The sequence below is a fragment of the Somniosus microcephalus genome, chromosome 5 (genome assembly GCF_052327205.1).
Source record: "Somniosus microcephalus isolate GS21.2 chromosome 5, FLI_Smic_1.0, whole genome shotgun sequence".
NCBI lineage: Eukaryota > Metazoa > Chordata > Chondrichthyes > Squaliformes > Somniosidae > Somniosus > Somniosus microcephalus.
In genome coordinates, this window is record NC_140991.1 from 279,361,163 (window position 1) to 279,381,028 (window position 19,866).

The following is a 19,866-nucleotide window of genomic DNA, read 5'->3' on the forward strand; positions in this document are numbered from 1 at the left end:
GAACATAAATCAAATATTGCACCTGGTCACGATGTGTCCTCTATTATACATTCATCTCCATTAAAGTGGAATAGACTGTATCGTCGGAAACATGACCAGGAAGGTGACGAACTAACCAAACTCTTTAATGAATGGGTAGTATCTATTGGGGAATTTTGGTGTTTATTATGATGCAGATTTCAATGCCCAGCACTGCGACACCCTATTCACTTTAGCCACCTAGTACTAAAAGCTGGCATTTCCAGATCAAGAATAACACACCCAGATGGTTCGCAAGTGTTTATCTTTGAGAGTGGATGGAACATTTATGGAGATGATTTTTCTGGGAGAGTCTTGTTTCCTGGGAGTTAATGACAGGAAGTGGGGCGGAGACTAAGCCTCATAGGTCTCCGCCCCCCCCCTATAAAGAAAATAAATATTTGCATTTATATAGTGCTTTTCGCAACCTCAGGACGTCCTAAAGTGCTTTACAGCCAATTAAGTACTTTTTTGAAGTGTAGTCACTGTAGGGAAACGCAGCAGCCAATTCGCTCAGAGCAAGGTTCCATAAACAACAATGTGATAAGGGCTAGGTAACCTGTTTTTAGTGATGTTGGTTGAGGGATAACTATTGGCCAAGACACCAGGGAGAACTCCATTGCTCATTGAATGGTGTCATAGGATCTTTCACATCCAACTGAGAGGGCAGACAGGGCCTCAGTTTAATGTTTTGTCCAAATGATGGCATCTCTGACAGTGCAGCAGCCCTTCAGTACTGCAGTGTCATCCTAGAATTATGTGTTCAAGTCCCTGGAATGGGATTTGAACCCACGCCCTTGTGACTCAGAGGCAAGAGTGCTACCCACTGAGCCACGGATGACACCTGTGAAGGCTCAGGATTTTTGTGTGGCGTGCCTGCGCCTGCGGTGGGCACAGGCAGCTCCTTGCCATGCAAATGAGGTGGAGAGAGGGAGGATTCCTACCCGTCCCACCTCATTTTCCCCTTGTTTTGCCAGCAGGATGTCTAGAAGAAGCAGCCCTTAGTGGCTCACAGCCTCTCTCCAAGCCTGTGAAGTTGTATTAAAGTCCCTTTTATTTTCACATTTAAAATATCTGCAACCCTTCCAGGAGGCTTGAAAGGCAGAATGACAGCAGTCTCCAAACTGTCAGGACACACACCAAATAAAGTGTCAAAATCAAAAAGCCCGATAAAATAAATCTTACATCTTCACTGTTCACATCGCTCTTCAATAATTTCTAAATCACAAACCCACAACCTCCACCACCTAGAAGGCACATGGGAACACCACCACCTCCAAATTCCCCTCCAAGTCACACACCATCCCAACCTGGATATATATCGCCGTTCTTTCATGGTCGCTGGGTCAAAATCCCGGAACTCCCGACTTAACAGCACTGTGGGAGCACCTTCGATACACGGACTGCAGCGGGTCAATAAGAAGGCCTACCGCCACCTTCTCAAGGGCAACTAAGGATGGGCAATAAATGCGACCATGCAAAAATAAAAAATTAATCCATCTCTGCATCAAACAGCACTGCTGCTTACTTTAGTTTTTTTTCTCCTGCAATAAAAGTGGTGGAATCCTGCAGGTTAAGCTATAATCTCCTTCCAGGTTTCATTTCCTTAAAGTGAAGGAATGTTTGATGTACCGACAGCTTAAGTTCAAGTTTGTGTCCCACTGCACTTTCAGTGTAATTACTTGCTTGCGTAATTATTGTTTTCACATATCGTGGATTTTCATTCAGGGCCTCTGTGGAATTCTCAGAGGGGGGAATGAGTTATCAGTGTTTGTGAAGCTGTCAGTCACCTCTTGTTCATTTTGTTGGTTGACAGTATGAGACAGCGGGGAGGTTTTATCTGCAGTATTAGCTTTAAACAACAACTGCAGCTTATATTTATATAGCGCCTTTAACATAATAAAATGTCCCAAGGCACTTCACAGGAGCATTATCCAAAAAATAATTTTGTCGCCGAGCCATATAAGGAGATGTTATGGCAGATGACCAAAATCTTGGTCGAAGAGGTAGGTTTTATGGAGCGTCTTAAAGGAGGAAAGAGAAGTGGAGAGGCGGAGAGATTTAGGGAGGGAATTCCAGAGCTTAGGAATTTGAGGGAGTACTGCAATGTTGGAGTTTCCATCTTTCAGATGAGACGTTAAACTGAGGCCCTAGCTGCTCTCTCAGCTGGATGTCAAAACTCCCATGGAGCTAGTTTGAAGAGCAAGGGAGTTCTCCCTGGTGTCCTGGCCAACATTTATCCCTCAACATCACTTAAAAAAACCAGGGGCCGTATATTCCGATGCCTACGGGTGTGTATCGGTAGGGACGTCAGAAATGCCGGTTTCAGGCATGCCACGCGCATACGCTGAAAACCGGCATTTCCGATCTGTCAATAATGCTCTTGACAGATCGGACACCTGCCCTGGAGAAGGGCCTCTGCGGGCGGATAGTTCTGCTTTCTGGAGAACCTCTGCCTGCAGAAAACCCTTAGAAATCTTATGCCTGGTAAAAGCAGGCGCAAGGCCTGCTTTTACCAGCATAAGAGTTGAAAAAAGTAAAAAAAGAATGTTTTCACTCATTTATCGTTTATTTTTAGCCCCGTATAAAACTCTTATTTTTTCGAAAAATTAAATTTTTGTTTAAAATATATAATTTATTGTAATTTCAACTCATTTTAGAGTCATAGAGTTATACAGCACGGATAGAGGCCCTTCGGCCCATCGTGTCCGCGCCGGCCATCAAGCCCTGTCTGATCTAATCCCATATTCCAGCATTTGGTCCGTAGCCTTGTATGCTATGGCATTTCAAGTGCTCATCCAAATGCTTCTTAAATGTTGTGAGGGTTCCTGCCTCCACAACCCTTTCAGGCAGTGAGTTCCAGACTCCAACCACCCTCTGGGTGAAAAAGTTCTTTCTCAAATCCCCTCTAAACCTCCCGCCCTTTACCTTGAATCTATGCCCCCTAGTTATTGACCCCCCTACTAAGGGAAAAAGCTCCTCAGCATCCATCCTATCTATGCCCCTCATAATTTTGTACACCTCAATCATGTCCCCCCTCAGCCTCCTCTGCTCCAAGGAAAACAAACCCAATCTGCCCAGTCTCTCTTCATAGCTGAAGCGCTCCAGCCCCGGTAACATCCTGGTGAACCTCCTCTGCACCCTCTCCAACGCGATCACATCCTTCCTGTAGTGTGGCGACCAGAACTGCACACAGTATTCCAGCTGTGGCCTAACCAGTGTTTTATACAGTTCCATCATAACCTCCTTGCTCTTATATTCAATGCCTCGGCTAATGAAGGCAAGTATCCCATATGCCTTTTTTACCACCTTATCCACCTGTTCCGCCGCCTTCAGGGATCTGTGTACTTGCACACCCAGATCCCTCTGACCCTCCGTCTTGACTAGGGTCTTACCATTCATTGTGTATTCCCTTGCCTTGTTAGTCCCCCCAAAGTGCATCACCTCGCACTTTTCCGGGTTAAATTCCATTTGCCACTGTTCCGCCCATCTGACCAACCCATCTATATCGTCCTGCAGACTGAGGCTACCCTCCTCGCTATTTACCACCCTACCAATTTTTGTATCATCCGCGAACTTACTGATCATACCTTTTACATTCATATCCAAGTCATTAATGTAGACCACAAACAGCAAGGGACCCAGCACCGATCCCTGTGGTACCCCACTGGCCACAGGCTTCCAGTCACAAAAACAACCTTCGACCATCACCCTCTGCCTTCTGTCACTAAGCCAGTTTTGTATCCAATGTGCCAAGGCACCCTGGATTCCATGGGCTCTTACCTTCTTGACCAGTCTCCTGTGCGGGACTTTATCGAAGGCCTTACTGAAATCCATATATACCACATCCACTGCGTTACCCTCATCCACACACCTAGTCACCCCCTCAAAAAATTCAATCAAATTAGTCAGACATGATCTTCCCTTGACAAAGCCATGTTGACTATCCCTGATTAATCCTTGCCTCTCCAAGTGGAGACAAATTTTGTCCCTCAGAATTTTTTCCAATAATTTTCCTACCACTGATGTTAGGCTCACTGGCCTGTAGTTCCCCGGTTTTTCCCTACTTCCCTTCTTGAATAATGGTACTACATTAGCGGTTCTCCAGTCCTCTGGCACATCCCCTGTGGCCAGAGAGGTCCTGAATATATGTGTTAGAGCCCCCGCAATCTCTTCCTTTGCCTCACACAGCAGCCTGGGATACATTTCATCTGGGCCTGGGCATTTATCCATTTTTAGGCCAGCTAAAACCGCCAATACCTCCTCCCTCTCGATGTGAATATGTTCGAGCATATCACAGTCCCCCCGCCCTATTTCTATGTCTACATCGTCCTTCTCCATAGTGAAAACAGATGCAAAAATTTCATTTAGAACCCCTCCTACATCTTCCGGCTCCACACACACATTGCCACTTTTGTCCCTAATGGGCCCTATTTTTTCCCTAGCTATCCTCTTACCCTTAATATACTTATAAAACATCTTAGGATTTTCCTTTATTTTGCTCGCCAGTGTTATTTCATGGCCCCTCCTTGATCTCCTAATTTCTTTTTTAAGTATCCCCCTGCACTTTTTGTACTCCTCTAGGGCTTCCTCCGTCTTTAGCCTTTTGTATCTGCCAAAAGCCCTCCTTTTTTTCCTAATCCATTCTCGTATATCCCCTGACATCCAAGGTTCCCTGTGGTTTTTGGAACCACCCTTGACCTTTACGGGAACATGTTGCCATTGTATGATCACAATCTCCCTTCTGAAAGCCTCCCATTGCTCCGATGCGGATTTTCCTACAAGTAGCTGATCCCAGTCCATTTTGGCCAGATCCTGCCTTATCCTATTAAAATCGGCCTTCCCCCAATTTAGAACCTTTATTTCCGGCCCATCCCTGTCCTTTTCCATGACCACCTTAAATCTTACCATATTATGGTCACTGTCACCAAAGTGCTCACCTACTAGCACTTTTTCCACTTGGCCGGCCACATTCCCTAGAATTAGGTCCAGTACCGCCCCCTCTCTTGTAGGACTTTCTACATGCTGGCTCAAAAAGCTCTCCTGGATGCACTTTAAGAATTCTACACCCTCTGAGCCTTTCACACTCTGACTATCCCAGTTAATATTGGGGAAGTTGAAATCCCCCATTATTATTACCCTATTATTTGCACATTTCTCTGAGATTTGCCTACATATCTGTTCCTCTATCTCCCCCTAACTGTTTGGAGGCCTATAGTACACTCCCAGCAAAGTGCTTGCCCCCTTTTTGTTTTTAAGCTCCACCCATATGGCCTCATTAGAGGAACCTGCTAATATATCATCCCTCCTTACTGCAGTAATTGACTCCTTAATTAATATTGCGACACCCCCTCCTCTTATACCTCCCCCTCTGTCTCGCCTGAAGATTCTGTACCCCGGAATATTGAGCTGCCAGTCTTGCCCCTCCCTCAACCATGTCTCCGTGATAGCAACAATATCATACTCCCATGTGTTTATCAACACCTTCAGTTCATCCACCTTATTTGCAAGACTCCTTGCATTAAAATAGATGCCATCCAGCCTTGCCCTTATATATTTGCCCTGTCTACCAAGCTGACTTGTTTTTTTCTCTATAATTGGCAGCACATCACCCCCTATTTCAGCTCCCCTCTGTATCCCATCCCCCTGCCAAGTTAGTTTAAACCCCCCCCAACAGTGCTAGCAAACCTCCCCGCAAGGATATTTGTCCTGCTCTGGTTCAGGTGCAACCCGTCCGACTTGTACAAGTCCCACCTTTCCCAGAAGCAGGCCCAGTGATCCAGGAAAGTAAAACCCTCCCCCCTACACCAACTCTTTAGCCACGCATTCATCTGCTCTATCCTCCCATTCCTATACTCACTAGCACGTGGCACTGGGAGTAATCCAGAGATTACAACCTTTGAGGTCCTGCTCTTTAATCTGTTACCTAGCTCCCTAAATTCTTGATGCAGGACCTCATCCCCCTTCCTACCTATGTCGTTGGTCCCAATGTGGACCGCGACCTCTGCCTGCTCATCCTCCCCCTTAAGAATGCCCTGTAGCCGCTCAGTGACATCCCTGACCCTGGCCCCAGGGAGGCAACAAACCATCCTGGAGTCACGTTTGCGGCCACAGAAACGCCTATCTGTTCCCCTTACGATAGAATCCCCTACCACTATTGCTCTCCCACTCTTTTTCCTCCCTTCCTGAGCAGCAGAAGCGTCCCTGGTGCCAGGAAGCTGGCTGCTGCTGCCTTCCCCTGGTGAGTCATCCCCCTCAACAGTATCCAACTTGGTATACCTGTTTGAAAGGGGGATGTCCGCAGGGGTTCCCTGCACTACCTGCCTGCCTTTGTTGCTCCGCCTGATGGTCACCCCCTGTGCTGCCCTACCCTGAGGCGTGAACAACTCGCTAAACGTGCTATCCACGACCCTCTCAGCATCGCGCATGCTCCAAAATTTATCCACCCGCAGCACGAGCGCCGCAATGCGGTCTACAAGTAGCTGCAGCTGGATGCATTTCCCGCACACATGGTCGTCAGGGACACTGGCAGCGTCCCTGACTTCCCACATGGAGCAAGAGGAGCAGAACACGGGTCTGAACTCGCCTGCCATGACTTACTCCTTTAATTAATTTAAAAATTTATTCAATACCCCAGTTACAGGTATACTCGAGGGCGCTTTATTTACCAACTGTCCCCACTACACCACAGAAATTTAACACCATAGAATTCAAGCTTGTATTGAAAAGAGAGAAATACTCACCAACCAATCACTTACCTGCTCCCTGGTGACGTCACACTTGGATTACTTTTTACCTCTCTCCTGGAACCTGGATTGGTATGCCTCTGACTGCTCCCTCTCAAGCCTTTAAGCTCTCCCGCCTCGGGCTGCTCCCGCGCAGGTCCACTGCTTCTCCGGTCTCGGGGCTGTGGGCCTCGGTGCCTCTGACTGCTCCCTCTCAAGCCTTTAAGCTCTCCCGCCTCGGGCTGCTCCCGCGCAGGTCCGCTGCTTCTCCGGTCTCGGGGCTGTGGGCCTCGGTGCCTCTGACTGCTCCCTCTCAAGCCTTTAAGCTCTCCCGCCTCGGGCTGCCCCCGCGCAGGTCCGCTGCTTCCCCGGTCTCGGGGCTGTGGGCCTCGGTGCCTCTGACTGCTCCCTCTCAAGCCTTTAAGCTCTCCCGCCTCGGGCTGCTCCCGCGCAGGTCCGCTGCTTCTCCGGTCTCGGGGCTGTGGGCCTCGGTGCCTCTGACTGCTCCCTCTCAAGCCTTTAAGCTCTCCCGCCTCGGGCTGCTCCCGCGCAGGTCCGCTGCTTCTCCGGTCTCGGGGCTGTGGGCCTCGGTGCCTCTGACTGCTCCCTCTCAAGCCTTTAAGCTCTCCCGCCTCGGGCTGCTCCCGCGCAGGTCCGCTGCTTCTCCGTTTATTTATTTATTTAATGTTTTACTGTGTTTTTGCGGTGATCTCCATTCATATATCTGACAGGCCTATCTGTCAAGTGTATGAAGGGAGATTCTCTTCTCCTATTGGCTCCCCATGATCCATGTGATCCCAGGGACGCTTGCGAATTGCCTGCGCCTCTGGATTATGTGGGCCCTGCGCATTTCGAGATGGAGAGGCCCAGGAGCGGAAGTATACGCACCTCAGGAACACTCGGGTAAGTCCGTAGATTTTTTTCCAGATCGGTGGCCTCCGCATGCAGGAAGCCTCCGATCGGAATATACGGCCCCAGATGTTTTTGCTGTTGTGGGACTTCGATGTGTGCAAATTAGCTGCTGCGTTTCCTACATTACAACAGCAACTACACTTCAAAAGTACTTAATTGGCTGCAAAGGATGTCTTCAAGTTGTGAAAGGCACTATATAAATGCAACCCATCGAAAGTTGCATTAAAATAGTGCACGGAAGGAATTAACCCATCCATTACCGAAGAGTATAGGAAGATATTTCCGTTCTATAAATACTTGTCTTCGATACGCCTTTCACAACTGAAAATGGGATGCCTTATTTTACGAGACAGGAAGATCTCGTAGTGATGTATCTTTATCTCTAGACACTGACTACATTGGTGTCCTGAACTTCGTAGAGAGAGCGGGCACTTATTTAACGGAGGTTTGATAGATCGCAGCAAGTTGTAGAGGTTGCTTCTCTTGGTTTCTGTTTTGTCAACCTGCCTGCTCCAGCAATTGTGTGCCAGAAAACAGCCCATAATGGGGCAGAAATTCGGATCGGGGGCTTGCCGCGCGTGTAAGCCCCCGATCTGCACTTACCCGACGCGCCTGCCGTTCACCTCCAGGGACGCCTGGAATTCCTTTTTGAAAGAGAAGAATCCCGGGCAGCGTCTGACGTCACGCCGCCCAGGAGTGCAGCCAGCGCGAAGCCTGGAGCGCGCTGTGCAACTGAGACACGCCCCTTGAGGTTTCAGTTTAATAGGACACGCCCCCAATGTTTCTCACAAGCTGCTAAGCATTTTTACATGCAGAGCAGCATTTTAAACAGGTTTTTGGTATTTTTATGAAGCTTTTGGTAACTTTTATAAACTTTTAAAAACGTTTACATTATTTTGAAGAATCTGAAGTAGTTTTAAACAGAATTAAAGCAATTTAAAGACTTTTAAAAGCCCTGAAAGAATTTTTTTCATTCCATTTATTTATTTAGCAACGTCGTCATCATACGTGTCTTCACACTGTTCCCTTTGGGGAACTGTATGAAGTGGTGGAAGGATTTATGGCCGTGATTAACGCTCCTTCCGTGACCGTAACCATCTTTGTACCAGCCATTAGGGTGGTTAGTCCTATGGCGGGAGGGTTTTACGGGCTCCCACAAGCTATACGAGGAGGGGGGGCCACCCACACCCACGGACGCAAATATCCCACTGGATGTCAACCCAGAATTTAGAGCCGGAGCTCCGACTCCACTTGCCGGGACTGTCTGGAGCGGGGTTCGAAACCCTATCCAAGTGGGGGGAGTTAAAAGAAATGTTGTAGTGGTAGGGGATAGTATCGTTAGGGGGATAGATAGAGTTCTTTGCAGCCGAGAGCGAGAGTCCCGAAGGCTGTGTTGCCTGCCCGGTGCCAGGGTTAAGGACATCTCCTCTGGACTGGAGAGAAACTTGGAGTGGGAGGGGGAGGATCCAGTTGTCGTGGTCCATGTTGGTACCAACGACATAGATAGGACAAGGAAGGAGGTTCTGCTGAGGGAGTTTGAGCAGCTAGGGGTCAAATTAAAAGCAGAACCACAAGGGTAATAATCTCTGGATTATTACCTGAGCCACAAGCGAATTTGGCTAGGACAAATAAAATTAGAGAGTTAAATGCGTGGCTCAAAGACTGGTGTGGGAGAAATGGGTTTTGCTTCCTGGGACACTGGCACCAGTACTGGGGCAGGAGGGAGCTGTTCCGTTGGGACGGGCTTCACTTGGCCAGTGCTGGGACTAGAGTCCTGGCGGATCATATAAATAGGGCTGTAGAGAGGGCTTTAAACTAACTAGTGGGGGGGAGGTTCCTAGAGAGCAAATAATAAAAATGACAACAGAGAAGGTCATAGACTTAGGTAGCAGTGGGGAAATTAAAAACCAGAGCGTGTCAGGAAGGGGCAGAAGGTATGGAGTAAAAGGTAAAGTACTAAAAAGGGCAAAAGCAGGAACTAAGTGTCACAAAACATATTTGAAAGTTCTCTATCTGAATGCACGTAGCATTCGTAACAAAATAGACGAGTTAATGGCACAAATAACTACATATGGGTATGATCTTGTGGCCATTACAGAAACATGGCTGCAGGGTGACAATGCCTGGGAATTAAACATACCAGGTTATTTAACGATCAGGAAGGACAGGCAGGAAGGAAGGGGAGGTGGGGTGGCTATGTTAATAAAGGAAGGAATCACTGTAATACAGAGAAATGATATTGGGTCAAAAGATCAGGATAATGAAACAGTTTGGGTGGAGGTAAGGAATAATAAGGGGAAAAAAACACTAGTGGGCGTAGTCTATAGGCCTCTGAACAGTGGCAACTCTGTTGGACGGAGTATCAATCAGGATAATAGTTGAGGCTTGTAATAAGGGAACATCTATAATTATGGGGGATTTTAACTATCATATTAATTGGACAAATCAAATTGGGCAGGGCTGCCTTGAGGATGATTTCATTGAGTGTATTAGGGATGGGTTTCTTGAGCAGTATGTAACTGAACCGACCAGGGGGCAAGCAACCTTAGATCTTGTCCTGTGTAACAAGACAGGATTAATTAAAAATGTCCTAGTAAAGGATCCCCTTGGAATGAGTGACCATAACATGGTTGAATTCCATATTCAATTAGAGGGTGAGAAGGTTGGATCTCAAACAAGCGTGCTAAGCTTGAATAAAGGAGACTATGAAGGTATGAGAGCGGAATTGAGTAGAGTGGATTGGGAAAATAGATTAAAGGGTAAGACGATACATGATCAGTGGTGTACATTTAAGGAGTTATTTTACAACTTCCAAAAAATATATATTCCACTGAGAAGAAAAGGGTGTAAAAGAAAAGACAGCCATCCGTGGCTAAGTAAAGAAATTAAGGATAGTATTCGACTAAAAACAAGGGCATATAAGGTAGCCAAATCTAGTGGGAGGATAGAGGATTGGGAAAACTTTAAAAGACAGCAAAAAATAACAAAAAGATTGATTAAGAAAGGGAAGATAGATTATGAAAGTAAATTAGCAAAAAATATAAGAACAGATAGTAAGAGTTTTTATAGTTATATAAAAAGAAAAAGGGTGGCTAAAGTAAATGTTGGTCCCTTAGAGGATGAGACCGGGAAATTAATGGTGGGAAATATGGAGATGGCAAAAACATTGAATGAATATTTTATATCAGTCTTTACAGTAGAAGACACTAAGAATATCCCAACACTGGACAAGCAGGGGGCTAAAGGGGGGGAGGAGCTAAACATGATCAAAATCACTAAGGAAGTGGTACTCGGTAAAATAATGGGACTCAAGGCGGATAAATCACCTGGACCTGATGGCTTACATCCTAGGGTCTTGAGGGAAGTGGCGGTAGGGATTGTGGATGCATTGGTAATAATTTTCCAAAACGCCCTGGACTCGGCAAAGGTCCCGGCAGACTGGAAAACTGCTAATGTAACACCCTTATTTAAAAAGGGCAGTAGACAGAAGGCTGGAAACTATAGACCGGTTAGCCTAACATCTGTGGTAGGTAAAATTTTGGAGTCCATTATTAAGGAGACAGTAACAGGACATTTGGATAATCATAATTTAATAGGACAAAGTCAGCATGGTTTTATGAAGGGGAAGTCATGTTTGACAAATTTGCTGGAGTTCTTTGAGGAAGTAACATATAGGGTGGATAAAGAGGAACCAGTGGACGTAGTGTATTTAGACTTCCAAAAAGCATTTGACAAGGTGCCACACAAAAGATTATTGCTTAAGATAAAAAATCACGGGATTGGGGGTAATATTCTGGCATGGATAGAGGATTGGCTATCTAACAGAAGGCAGAGAGTTGGGATAAATGGTTCATTCTCAGACTGGCAATCAGTAACTAGTGGTGTTCCGCAGGGGTCAGTGCTGGGTCCCCAACTCTTTACAATCTATATTAACGATTTGGAGGAGGGGACCGAGTGTAACATATCAAAGTTTGCAGATGATACTAAGATGGGAGGGAAAGTAGTGAGTGAGGAGGACATAAAAAACCTGCAAGGGGACATAGACAGGCTAAGTAAGTGGACAGAGATTTGGCAGATGGAATACAATACTGGAAAGTGTGAGGTTATGCACTTTGGCAGGGAAAATCGTAGAGCAAGTTATTATCTTAATGGCAAGAAACTGGAAAGTACTGAAGTACAAAGGGATCTGGGGGTCCTGGTGCACGAAACTCAAAAGGTTAGTATGCAGGTGCAGCAAGTGATTAAGAAGGCCAATGGAATGTTGGCTTTCATTGCCAGGGAGATAGAATATAAAAATAGGGAGGTATTGCTTCAGTTGTACAAGGTATTGGTGAGACCGCACCTGGAATACTGCGTACAGTTTTGGTGTCCATACTTAAGAAAGGACATATTTGCTCTCGAGTCAGTCCAAAGAAGGTTCACTCGGTTAATCCCGGGGATGAGGGGATGGACATATGAGGAGAGGTTGAGTAGATTGGGACTCTACTCATTGGAGTTCAGAAGAATGAGAGGCGATCTTATTGAAACATATAAGATTGTGAAGGGGTTGGATCGGGTGGATGCGGGGAAGATGTTCCCGATGATGGGTGAAACTAGAACTAGGGGGCATAGTCTCAAAATAAGGGGCTGCTCTTTCAAAATGAGGAGGAACTACTTCACTCAGAGGGTGGTAGGTCCATGGAATATGCTGCCCCAAAAAGCTGTAGAAGCTGCATCATTACATAAATTTAAAACAGAAATAGACAGTTTCCTAGAAGTAAAGGGAATTAAGGGTTACGGGGAGCGGGCAGGAATTTGGACATGAGTCTAGGTTCGGATCGGTCATGGCCCTGTGGGTAGCGGAGCGGGCCCAGGGGCCGTGTAGCCTGATCCTGCTCCTAATTCGTGTGTCAAATTCTGTTAGATTCAGGAGATGGCTTTGTGATAGTGGATTGGCGGTTAGGATCAGATCAGCCATGATCTTATTGAATGGCGGAGCAGGCTCGAGGGGCCGATTGGCCTACTCCTGCTCCTATTTCTTATGTTCTTATGTATCCCGTCTGGCCCAGCGGCGGGGATCCTACCGCTACGCCAAAGGCCCACTCCGATTAGCAACGTGAAATGGCTGGAATGAGCACAATTCACGGCATTAAAAGAACTCACAATTGAACTGATGATGACCTCAGCAATCTCCTCAACGAGGTGGAGGCGCAGCGCCTGCTCATCATTGGTAATGAGAAGTCCAAGGTGCCGCAAAAAGGACAGATGATAGCTTGGTCTTTCAAGTGGCAGCATAGGGCTCCAGTCACGGGGAGGGAAAAGGCGCAGGAAACGTATGGGTGTCACCTTTTGCGCGGAGTGGGCCTTTTGCATAGCGGTAAACATCCCCGCCGCTGGGCCAGAAGGAGTAGGGTTTTGAACCCCACTCCAGACAGTCCCAGCAAGTGGAGTCGGAGCTCCAACTATAAATTCTGGGTGGACATCCAGCGGGATACTTGCGTCCGCGGGTGTGGGTGGCCCCCCCCCCCCTCAGATGGGTTTTTAAGCCCGTAAAACCCTCATGCCATAGGACTAACCACCCTAATGGCTGGTATGAAGATGGTTATTGGCAAATCGTGCAATTGTTAAATTTTCCATTTTATTGACATGTAAAATGTTGGCCCAGTAATTCCGTTCCAAACGCGTGAGTACGGTCGGGGTACTCACGCGTCTGGCCGGAGGAAATGCCGGTTTTCAGCATGCACAGCGCATGCGGGGAAAACCGGCATTTCCTGTCCTCTGAACGAAGGGGTTCAGAGGCAGAACGCGTGCGACTGCACAGGCAGCGCGTGCGCAGTGAAATTCGCCGGTTTCATTCATGCTTTCAGTGAGGTTAAGTCCTTACAACTTACACATGAAAAAAGCATGAGTACAGTTGCTCCAGAGGCTGCGGAGGAAGATATATTTTATCGTGGAGCTTCTGAAAGGCAATATTTTTGTTTGGGAAAGGGAGGAAAGTTATTTTAAGAAATGCTGAGGTAAGTTTTAAAGTTTATTTTTGTTTTTTAAAAAGGGGTTTCAGTACTGTAAGTCGAAGGAGCAATTGTGGCTATGTGAATTGAATTTGCTGTGTTTATTAAATGTGAAAATGACTCCAACATTTTTAAGAAAGAAACTTTTCATCAGTAATATATTCTTTTAAGTAATTATGTATGTATGTCTGTATATATTCCTTTGCGTATATGTATATATATGTATATATTCCTTTACTTATTATGTGTATGAATGTATGTATTTAATTATGACTTTCAAAGAAAGTAACTTATTGGAAAATCATAATTAAATACATACATTCATACACATAAGTAAAGGAATATATACATACATACATATACGTAAAGGAATATACACGGACATACATACATAATTACTTAAAATAATATATTACTGATGAAAAGTTTCTTTCTTAAAAATGTTGGAAATGTTACATTATTCATTTTAGAACAGTCATTTTCACATTTAATAAACACAGCAAATTCAATTCACACAGCCACAATTGCTCCTTCTACCTACAGTACTGAAAACCCGTTTAAAAAAAAAAATAAATAAACTTTAAAACTTACCTCAGCATTTCTTAAAATAACTTTCCTCCCTTTCCCAAACAAAAATATTGCCTTTCAGAAGCTCCATGATAAAATATATCTTCCTCCGCAGCCTCTGGAGCAACTTTACACATGCTTTTTTCATGTGTAAGTTGTAAGGACTTAACCTCACTGAATCCATGAATGAAATCGACGAAATTCACTGCGCACGCGCTGCCTGTGCAGTCGCATGCGCTGTGCCTCTGAACCCCTTCGTTCAGAGGACAGGAAATGCCGGTTTTCCCCGCATGCGCTGTGCATGCTGAAAACCGGCATTTCCTCCGGCCAGACGCCTGAGTACCCCGACCGTACTCACGCGTTTGGAATGGAATTACTGGGCCAATATAGCAGAAGCGCCCCTTTAATGGGTTAATAGTACCCAATGCTTGGTCAGGGACAGCAGTGTAGAAGAGAATTTCCACACAGATCAATATCACAAGTCAACCTCAAACAACGACATCATTAAAATGACTGATAGGAAGCACAACATATTGTCTGAGGTCCACTTGCACGGAAATGACTGACATGCTCTAAGTGGGACAACCAGTTAATTATCTCACTGCAGCCTTGGCCAGTGTGAAAATTAACGTGGTTATTTTTAGAGCAGTCGCCGCTCTCAATAGCTGGAGAGCAGATAATAAACAAAGAAAAAAGAAAGACTTGTATTTCTATAGCGCCATTCACGACCTCAGGACATCCCCAAACACTTCACAGCCAATGAAGTATTTTTGAATTGTGGTCACTGTTATAATGTAGGAAATGCAGCAGCCAATTTGTGCACAACAAGGTCCCACAAACAACAATGTGGTTGACCAGATGATCGGTTTTTAGTGGTGTTGGTTGAAAGATAAACATTGGCCAGGGCACCCCTGGAGAACTCTGCTGCTGTGCTTTGAAATAGTGCCATGAGATCTTTTGTGTCTACGAGAGGGTAGATGGGGCCTCAGTTTAACGTCTCATCTGAAAGACGGCACCTCCGACAGTGCCGCACTCCTTCAGTGCTGCTGCACTGGAGCGTCAGCCTGGATTTTGCGTTCAAGTCTCTGGACCCGCTCTTGAGCCCACAACCTTCTGACTCAGAGGCGAGAGTTTTAACACTGAGCCACGACTGACACCTAGTGGAATTGTCACTGAAAGCAGGGGAGTTTTCCAGGGGTGGCCTGACCAATATTTATCTTTCAACCAACACCACTAAAAACAGATGAACTGCGGCCTTTTGGTGTGAAGACTTTAGAAAGAGAATGAAACGGAAGCCAATTAGATTATTGTTGAGGAATCGGAGACAGTTACGATCATTTGCTTGGAGATTATGGAACTGAAGTATGTGGCATTTCCAGTTTTAAACATGCAACATTTTAGCACTAATTGCCTTCAGAACTCTTAAAGCAGTCTGAGTTTAGGACTTACTAATAATGTGCAGTGAATTTTTTTTTAATGTGACATTTTTATATTTGCTGTTTGACTGAGAGTCAAGAATCATTCAATCATGTAACAAAGAGTCTGTTCACTTTCCAATTGGCCTGGCAGGCATTGCGCCCAATGGCAAAAGCACGGGGTCAGGGCGGTTGTGGTGAAATCTTCCGGAACAAGTCCAACCAGAGATGCCAACCCTTGCCGGGAAAGGGAGCCCCTAGATTGGGAGATCCTACCCCCTGGGGCCTCAGAGGGATCTAGTGCATAGAGGGCAAGGGTTCACCTGATCTCCTCGACCAGCGGCAGATGGGAGGGACCATTGGGGGAAGGAGGGGTGTACAGACTGGGATTGAGGCCGGAACCCCAGAAGGTCTGCTGGCCCAATGATATTTTTAATTTTTAAAGGGGCCTCTTCCAGTGAGGTTCCCACACCCTCCACTGGCCCAGGTTCCTACAGAGGACTATCCACCTCCTGTAATAAGATGGGCACCCTAGATGCGCCCATAAGTGCCCAAGACTGCTAGCCCGTTTTTGGAGGGTGGGGGGGGGGGGACTGGACAGCACAGAATATGCGGGAGGGAGGTGGTGGGGTGGTGGATGCGTATCTCAATTACCAACCCATTTCCAGTTTGTCACACTAAACATTTTCTGATTCAGACTCACAGCAATGTTAATGACAGCTTGCATTCCTATCACATCTTTAATGTAAAGAAATGTCACAAGCACTTCCCAAATAGTTCTCACCACCATTGGTGGTATTAAATACCCAGAGGCTGGGGCTGGGTAAGCGGCTGATATTGAGGCAGGGGCAGGAGAACAGCGCTCAATTCTGGCACCAGCAACCACCATGCCAGCCAATGACATCAGTGATACGAAAGGTGGGTTCAGGAGTGGGGGAAGTCGATGTCATAGTTTGGGGGGATGGATCATCTAAAGGGCCGATAGATAGCACTATCCTGGGCTGTCTCTATGGTGACCATCACTTACGTATACTTATTGTTCAAGTCTCACTCCAGAGAGTTGAGCACATAATCTAGACTAACACTCCAGTGCTGTACTGAGGGAGTGCTACACTGTTGGAGGTGCCGTCTTTTGGGTGAGATGTTAAACCGAGGCTCCGTCTGCCCTCTCAAGTGGACGTAAAAGATCCCATGGCACTATTTCAAAGAAGAGCTAGGGAGTTCTCCTTGGTGGCCTAGCCAACATTTATTCTTCAACCAACATCACTTTAAAAAAAAAACCCAGATTATCTGGTCATTTATTTAATTGCTATTTTTGGGAGCTTGCTGTGCACAAATTGGCCGCTGCGTTTCCGACATTACAACAGTGGCCACACTTCAAATGTAGTTCAGTGGTTGTAAAATGCACTGGTGGTCAGTAGAACTTCGCGGAGAAGAGGGAGGCAGAGATCGAGACACGTGGGGTGTGTGACATTACACGTTGAACCCTGTGATGAGACACTGATGTGCTTGGGGAGAGAAAGAATGGTAACAGACACAGGATTAATACAGAAGAAAGTACTGTTGGGGGGAAAAGGGCACTAAACAGCTGGGGGTTGAGAGCTACTGTTATTTGTAGCGAGTCTGTTTTAAAAATGTAAGTGTTTCCCCAAAAAAGGTGGGAAGGTGAAAATTGCAAGAGTCCCAAGGACATAAGAGGGTGGCATCTCCTCACTAGTGCTATCTCCTTACATAACACGCACAGTAATATCCACTGACCGATGATCTCTTGTTTTTCCATGCACTGGTTTGAGGTAGCATGGGAGCAAGTATTTTGCGTAATATTCTGACATCATGAAGTGTTGCCCCGGTGACATCATGAATAAGAACAGTGGGTTGTGGGTAGAATGACCCATTCATAATGTGAATGGAGCTGAACTTCATGATGTTGTAACAGAAGTCCAAGCTCTTCTCGGCAACAGATCTACAGCATACAATGCAGCCGCAAAGTGAGAGGCACCAGTATTTGTTTGGCTGTCTTGTCTTATTTAATATTTAGGGTCAATTCATTAAGCCATAGGATTTTTTGATCCTTTAGGGATTTGTTCCTTAACTGTGTTTCTTTTGATGGGATTAACTATTAGCTCTTAACAAGTGAACTAATCTTGTAGATAAGAAGACAAGGTGGAATCCAATTGCTGGTAGACCTGTTGGACCATCGGATGCAGGAAGTCCATCGCAGTGCCTGCGGAGCCCTGAGGAACCTGGTGTACGGCAAGGCAAACGATGACAACAAAATTGCCTTGAAAAACTGTGGTGGGATTCCAGCACTGGTGCGACTGCTGCGGAAGACTCCTGACGTAGAGATCAGGGAGCTGGTTACAGGTCAGATTCTATCTTTTCTGTACGCTATACGTGCGGTCTTCCCAAAGTGGGAAATGAAACCCACTTTCCACTGTCTGAATGAGTTGATTTATTATACATCAGGTTCAAGACAAAACCCAACAGGATTTTCCATCGGACATGCCATCCCTTCTTTGAAATATTACTTCAGCGAGCCATCGTCTAATAGATGTCTTTGAGATTAAGGAGGGTTATGACAAATGGGATCACTGTCTGTCTGGCCTGTTGAACATTGAGAGTACTGTGCCTTGGTCAGACCCCATCTGTTCAGTTCTGGGCATCTCAGGAAGGCCTTGGATGTGGGTGCAGCGCAGATTCACCAGAATGATACCGGCGCTAAAAGGGTTAAATTACTAGGATAGGTTGCATAAACTTGGCTTGTATTTCCTTGAGTATTAGAAGGTTGAAGGGTGCTCTGATCTAAGTATGTAAAATGATAAAAGGATTCGCTAGATAGAGATAAACGATTTCCTCAGTTGGGGCAGTCCAGCACAATCTTAAGATTAGAGCCAGGCCATTCAGGAGTGAAATCTGGAAGCACTTCTTCACACTAAGGGTTGTAGAAATCTGGAACTCTCTCCCCCAAAAGGCTGTGGATGCTGGGACAATTGCAGTTTTCAAGATTGAGATTGATAGATTTTTGTCGGGTAATGATATCAAGGGATATGAAGATCAGATCAGCTATGATCTAATTGAATGATGGAACAGGCTCCGGGGGGGCTGAATGGCCTACTCCTGTTTGTCTGACTCAAATCTAAGATACGCAATTAAAGTGAGGGTTACACAAACATGCCTTTACACCAATAATGGTAGCAATATGGAATTCTGTGCCACAAAGCATTGTTGAAACAGAATCCATAAACAATGAAAGGGAATTAGATAGTTGCTTGAAGAAGAGGGAGTATCAATGGTTTGGGGAGCAAGAGTGGGATTAGACCAAATGGCTCATGTGGAGAAAAGCACTGCTAAATGGCCTGTTGCTGGGCTGATTCTATGAATGGAATATGAATTCTGCTTTTCCTGATTGGCTGAGATCTCACGGGAGACTTGTAAAGTGCCAACTGAATGTAACTATTCAGTAGCTTCGATTGCACGGTACTGTCGCTAATGAAAGGTAAGGACGGGGGAGAATTCATTCTTTGGCAATGGTAACCACTCCATCAAAATTAATGGTGACAGATATGTTGGCGCAAACCACAATGAGAGCTGAAGGAAATATAATAAGAGGTGGAACAGAAGGCTTCAGCATGATATACCTCAGTGAATAACACCTAGTTAGTTGCTGGCAGAGGATGGTTTTGTGTTTCTGTCTGGGCCTCACGCAGACTGCTAGTGCTGTCTGTAGCACCTTTAATCTGTTAGGCAAGTATAATTAGACGCCTGCCAAATCTACTGGAAAGGCACTGTGCAACTGTGATGTGTGTTCATTGACGAGGTATCCTACAGAGTGACAGACCTAATAATATGACAGTGCTAGTCATGACATATTTACTCATCTCTTTGTTTCGCTGTCAAAACACGTAGCCTCAGGGAGCTGTTTGCACGCTTGAATAAGATATCAACACAGCCAGAATGTGTGTAGCTGTTCAGGTTAACTTGCCAGAAGTTTTTTTTCACAGTTAATAATAACAATGAGCGTTCATTATTGTGAAACTAGAATAGTGACCTTCGCTTTGGCGTCACAAATGTTGCATGTCATGCATTGCTGTTTTGCATCTTTTTGAGTTTGAGAGGAGATCTCCATGGTGAGGTCATTATAATTGGCCTCAGCACCCATAGGTAACAGAGAGAAAGCCTCTGGGCAGGATTTTCACTGGGCAGTGGAGGCGGAATTGGAGGCGTGTGGGGGGTTAAAAT

At 45.8% G+C, this 19,866-nt stretch overlaps 1 protein-coding gene across 5 annotated transcripts in view; it reads left to right on the forward strand.

Annotated features, from left to right (window-relative positions):
* Positions 1 to 19,866, forward strand: part of LOC147117753 (catenin delta-2-like) — a 1,234,825-nt gene that overhangs the window by 1,023,383 nt on the left and 191,576 nt on the right. For all 5 annotated transcript variants that reach the window (XM_085988992.1, XM_085988995.1, XM_085988993.1 and 2 more), the window contains one exon: positions 17,778 to 17,991. In XM_085988992.1, coding sequence (XP_085845118.1) covers positions 17,778 to 17,991 — 214 coding nt within the window. The remainder of the gene's footprint in view (positions 1 to 17,777; positions 17,992 to 19,866) is intronic.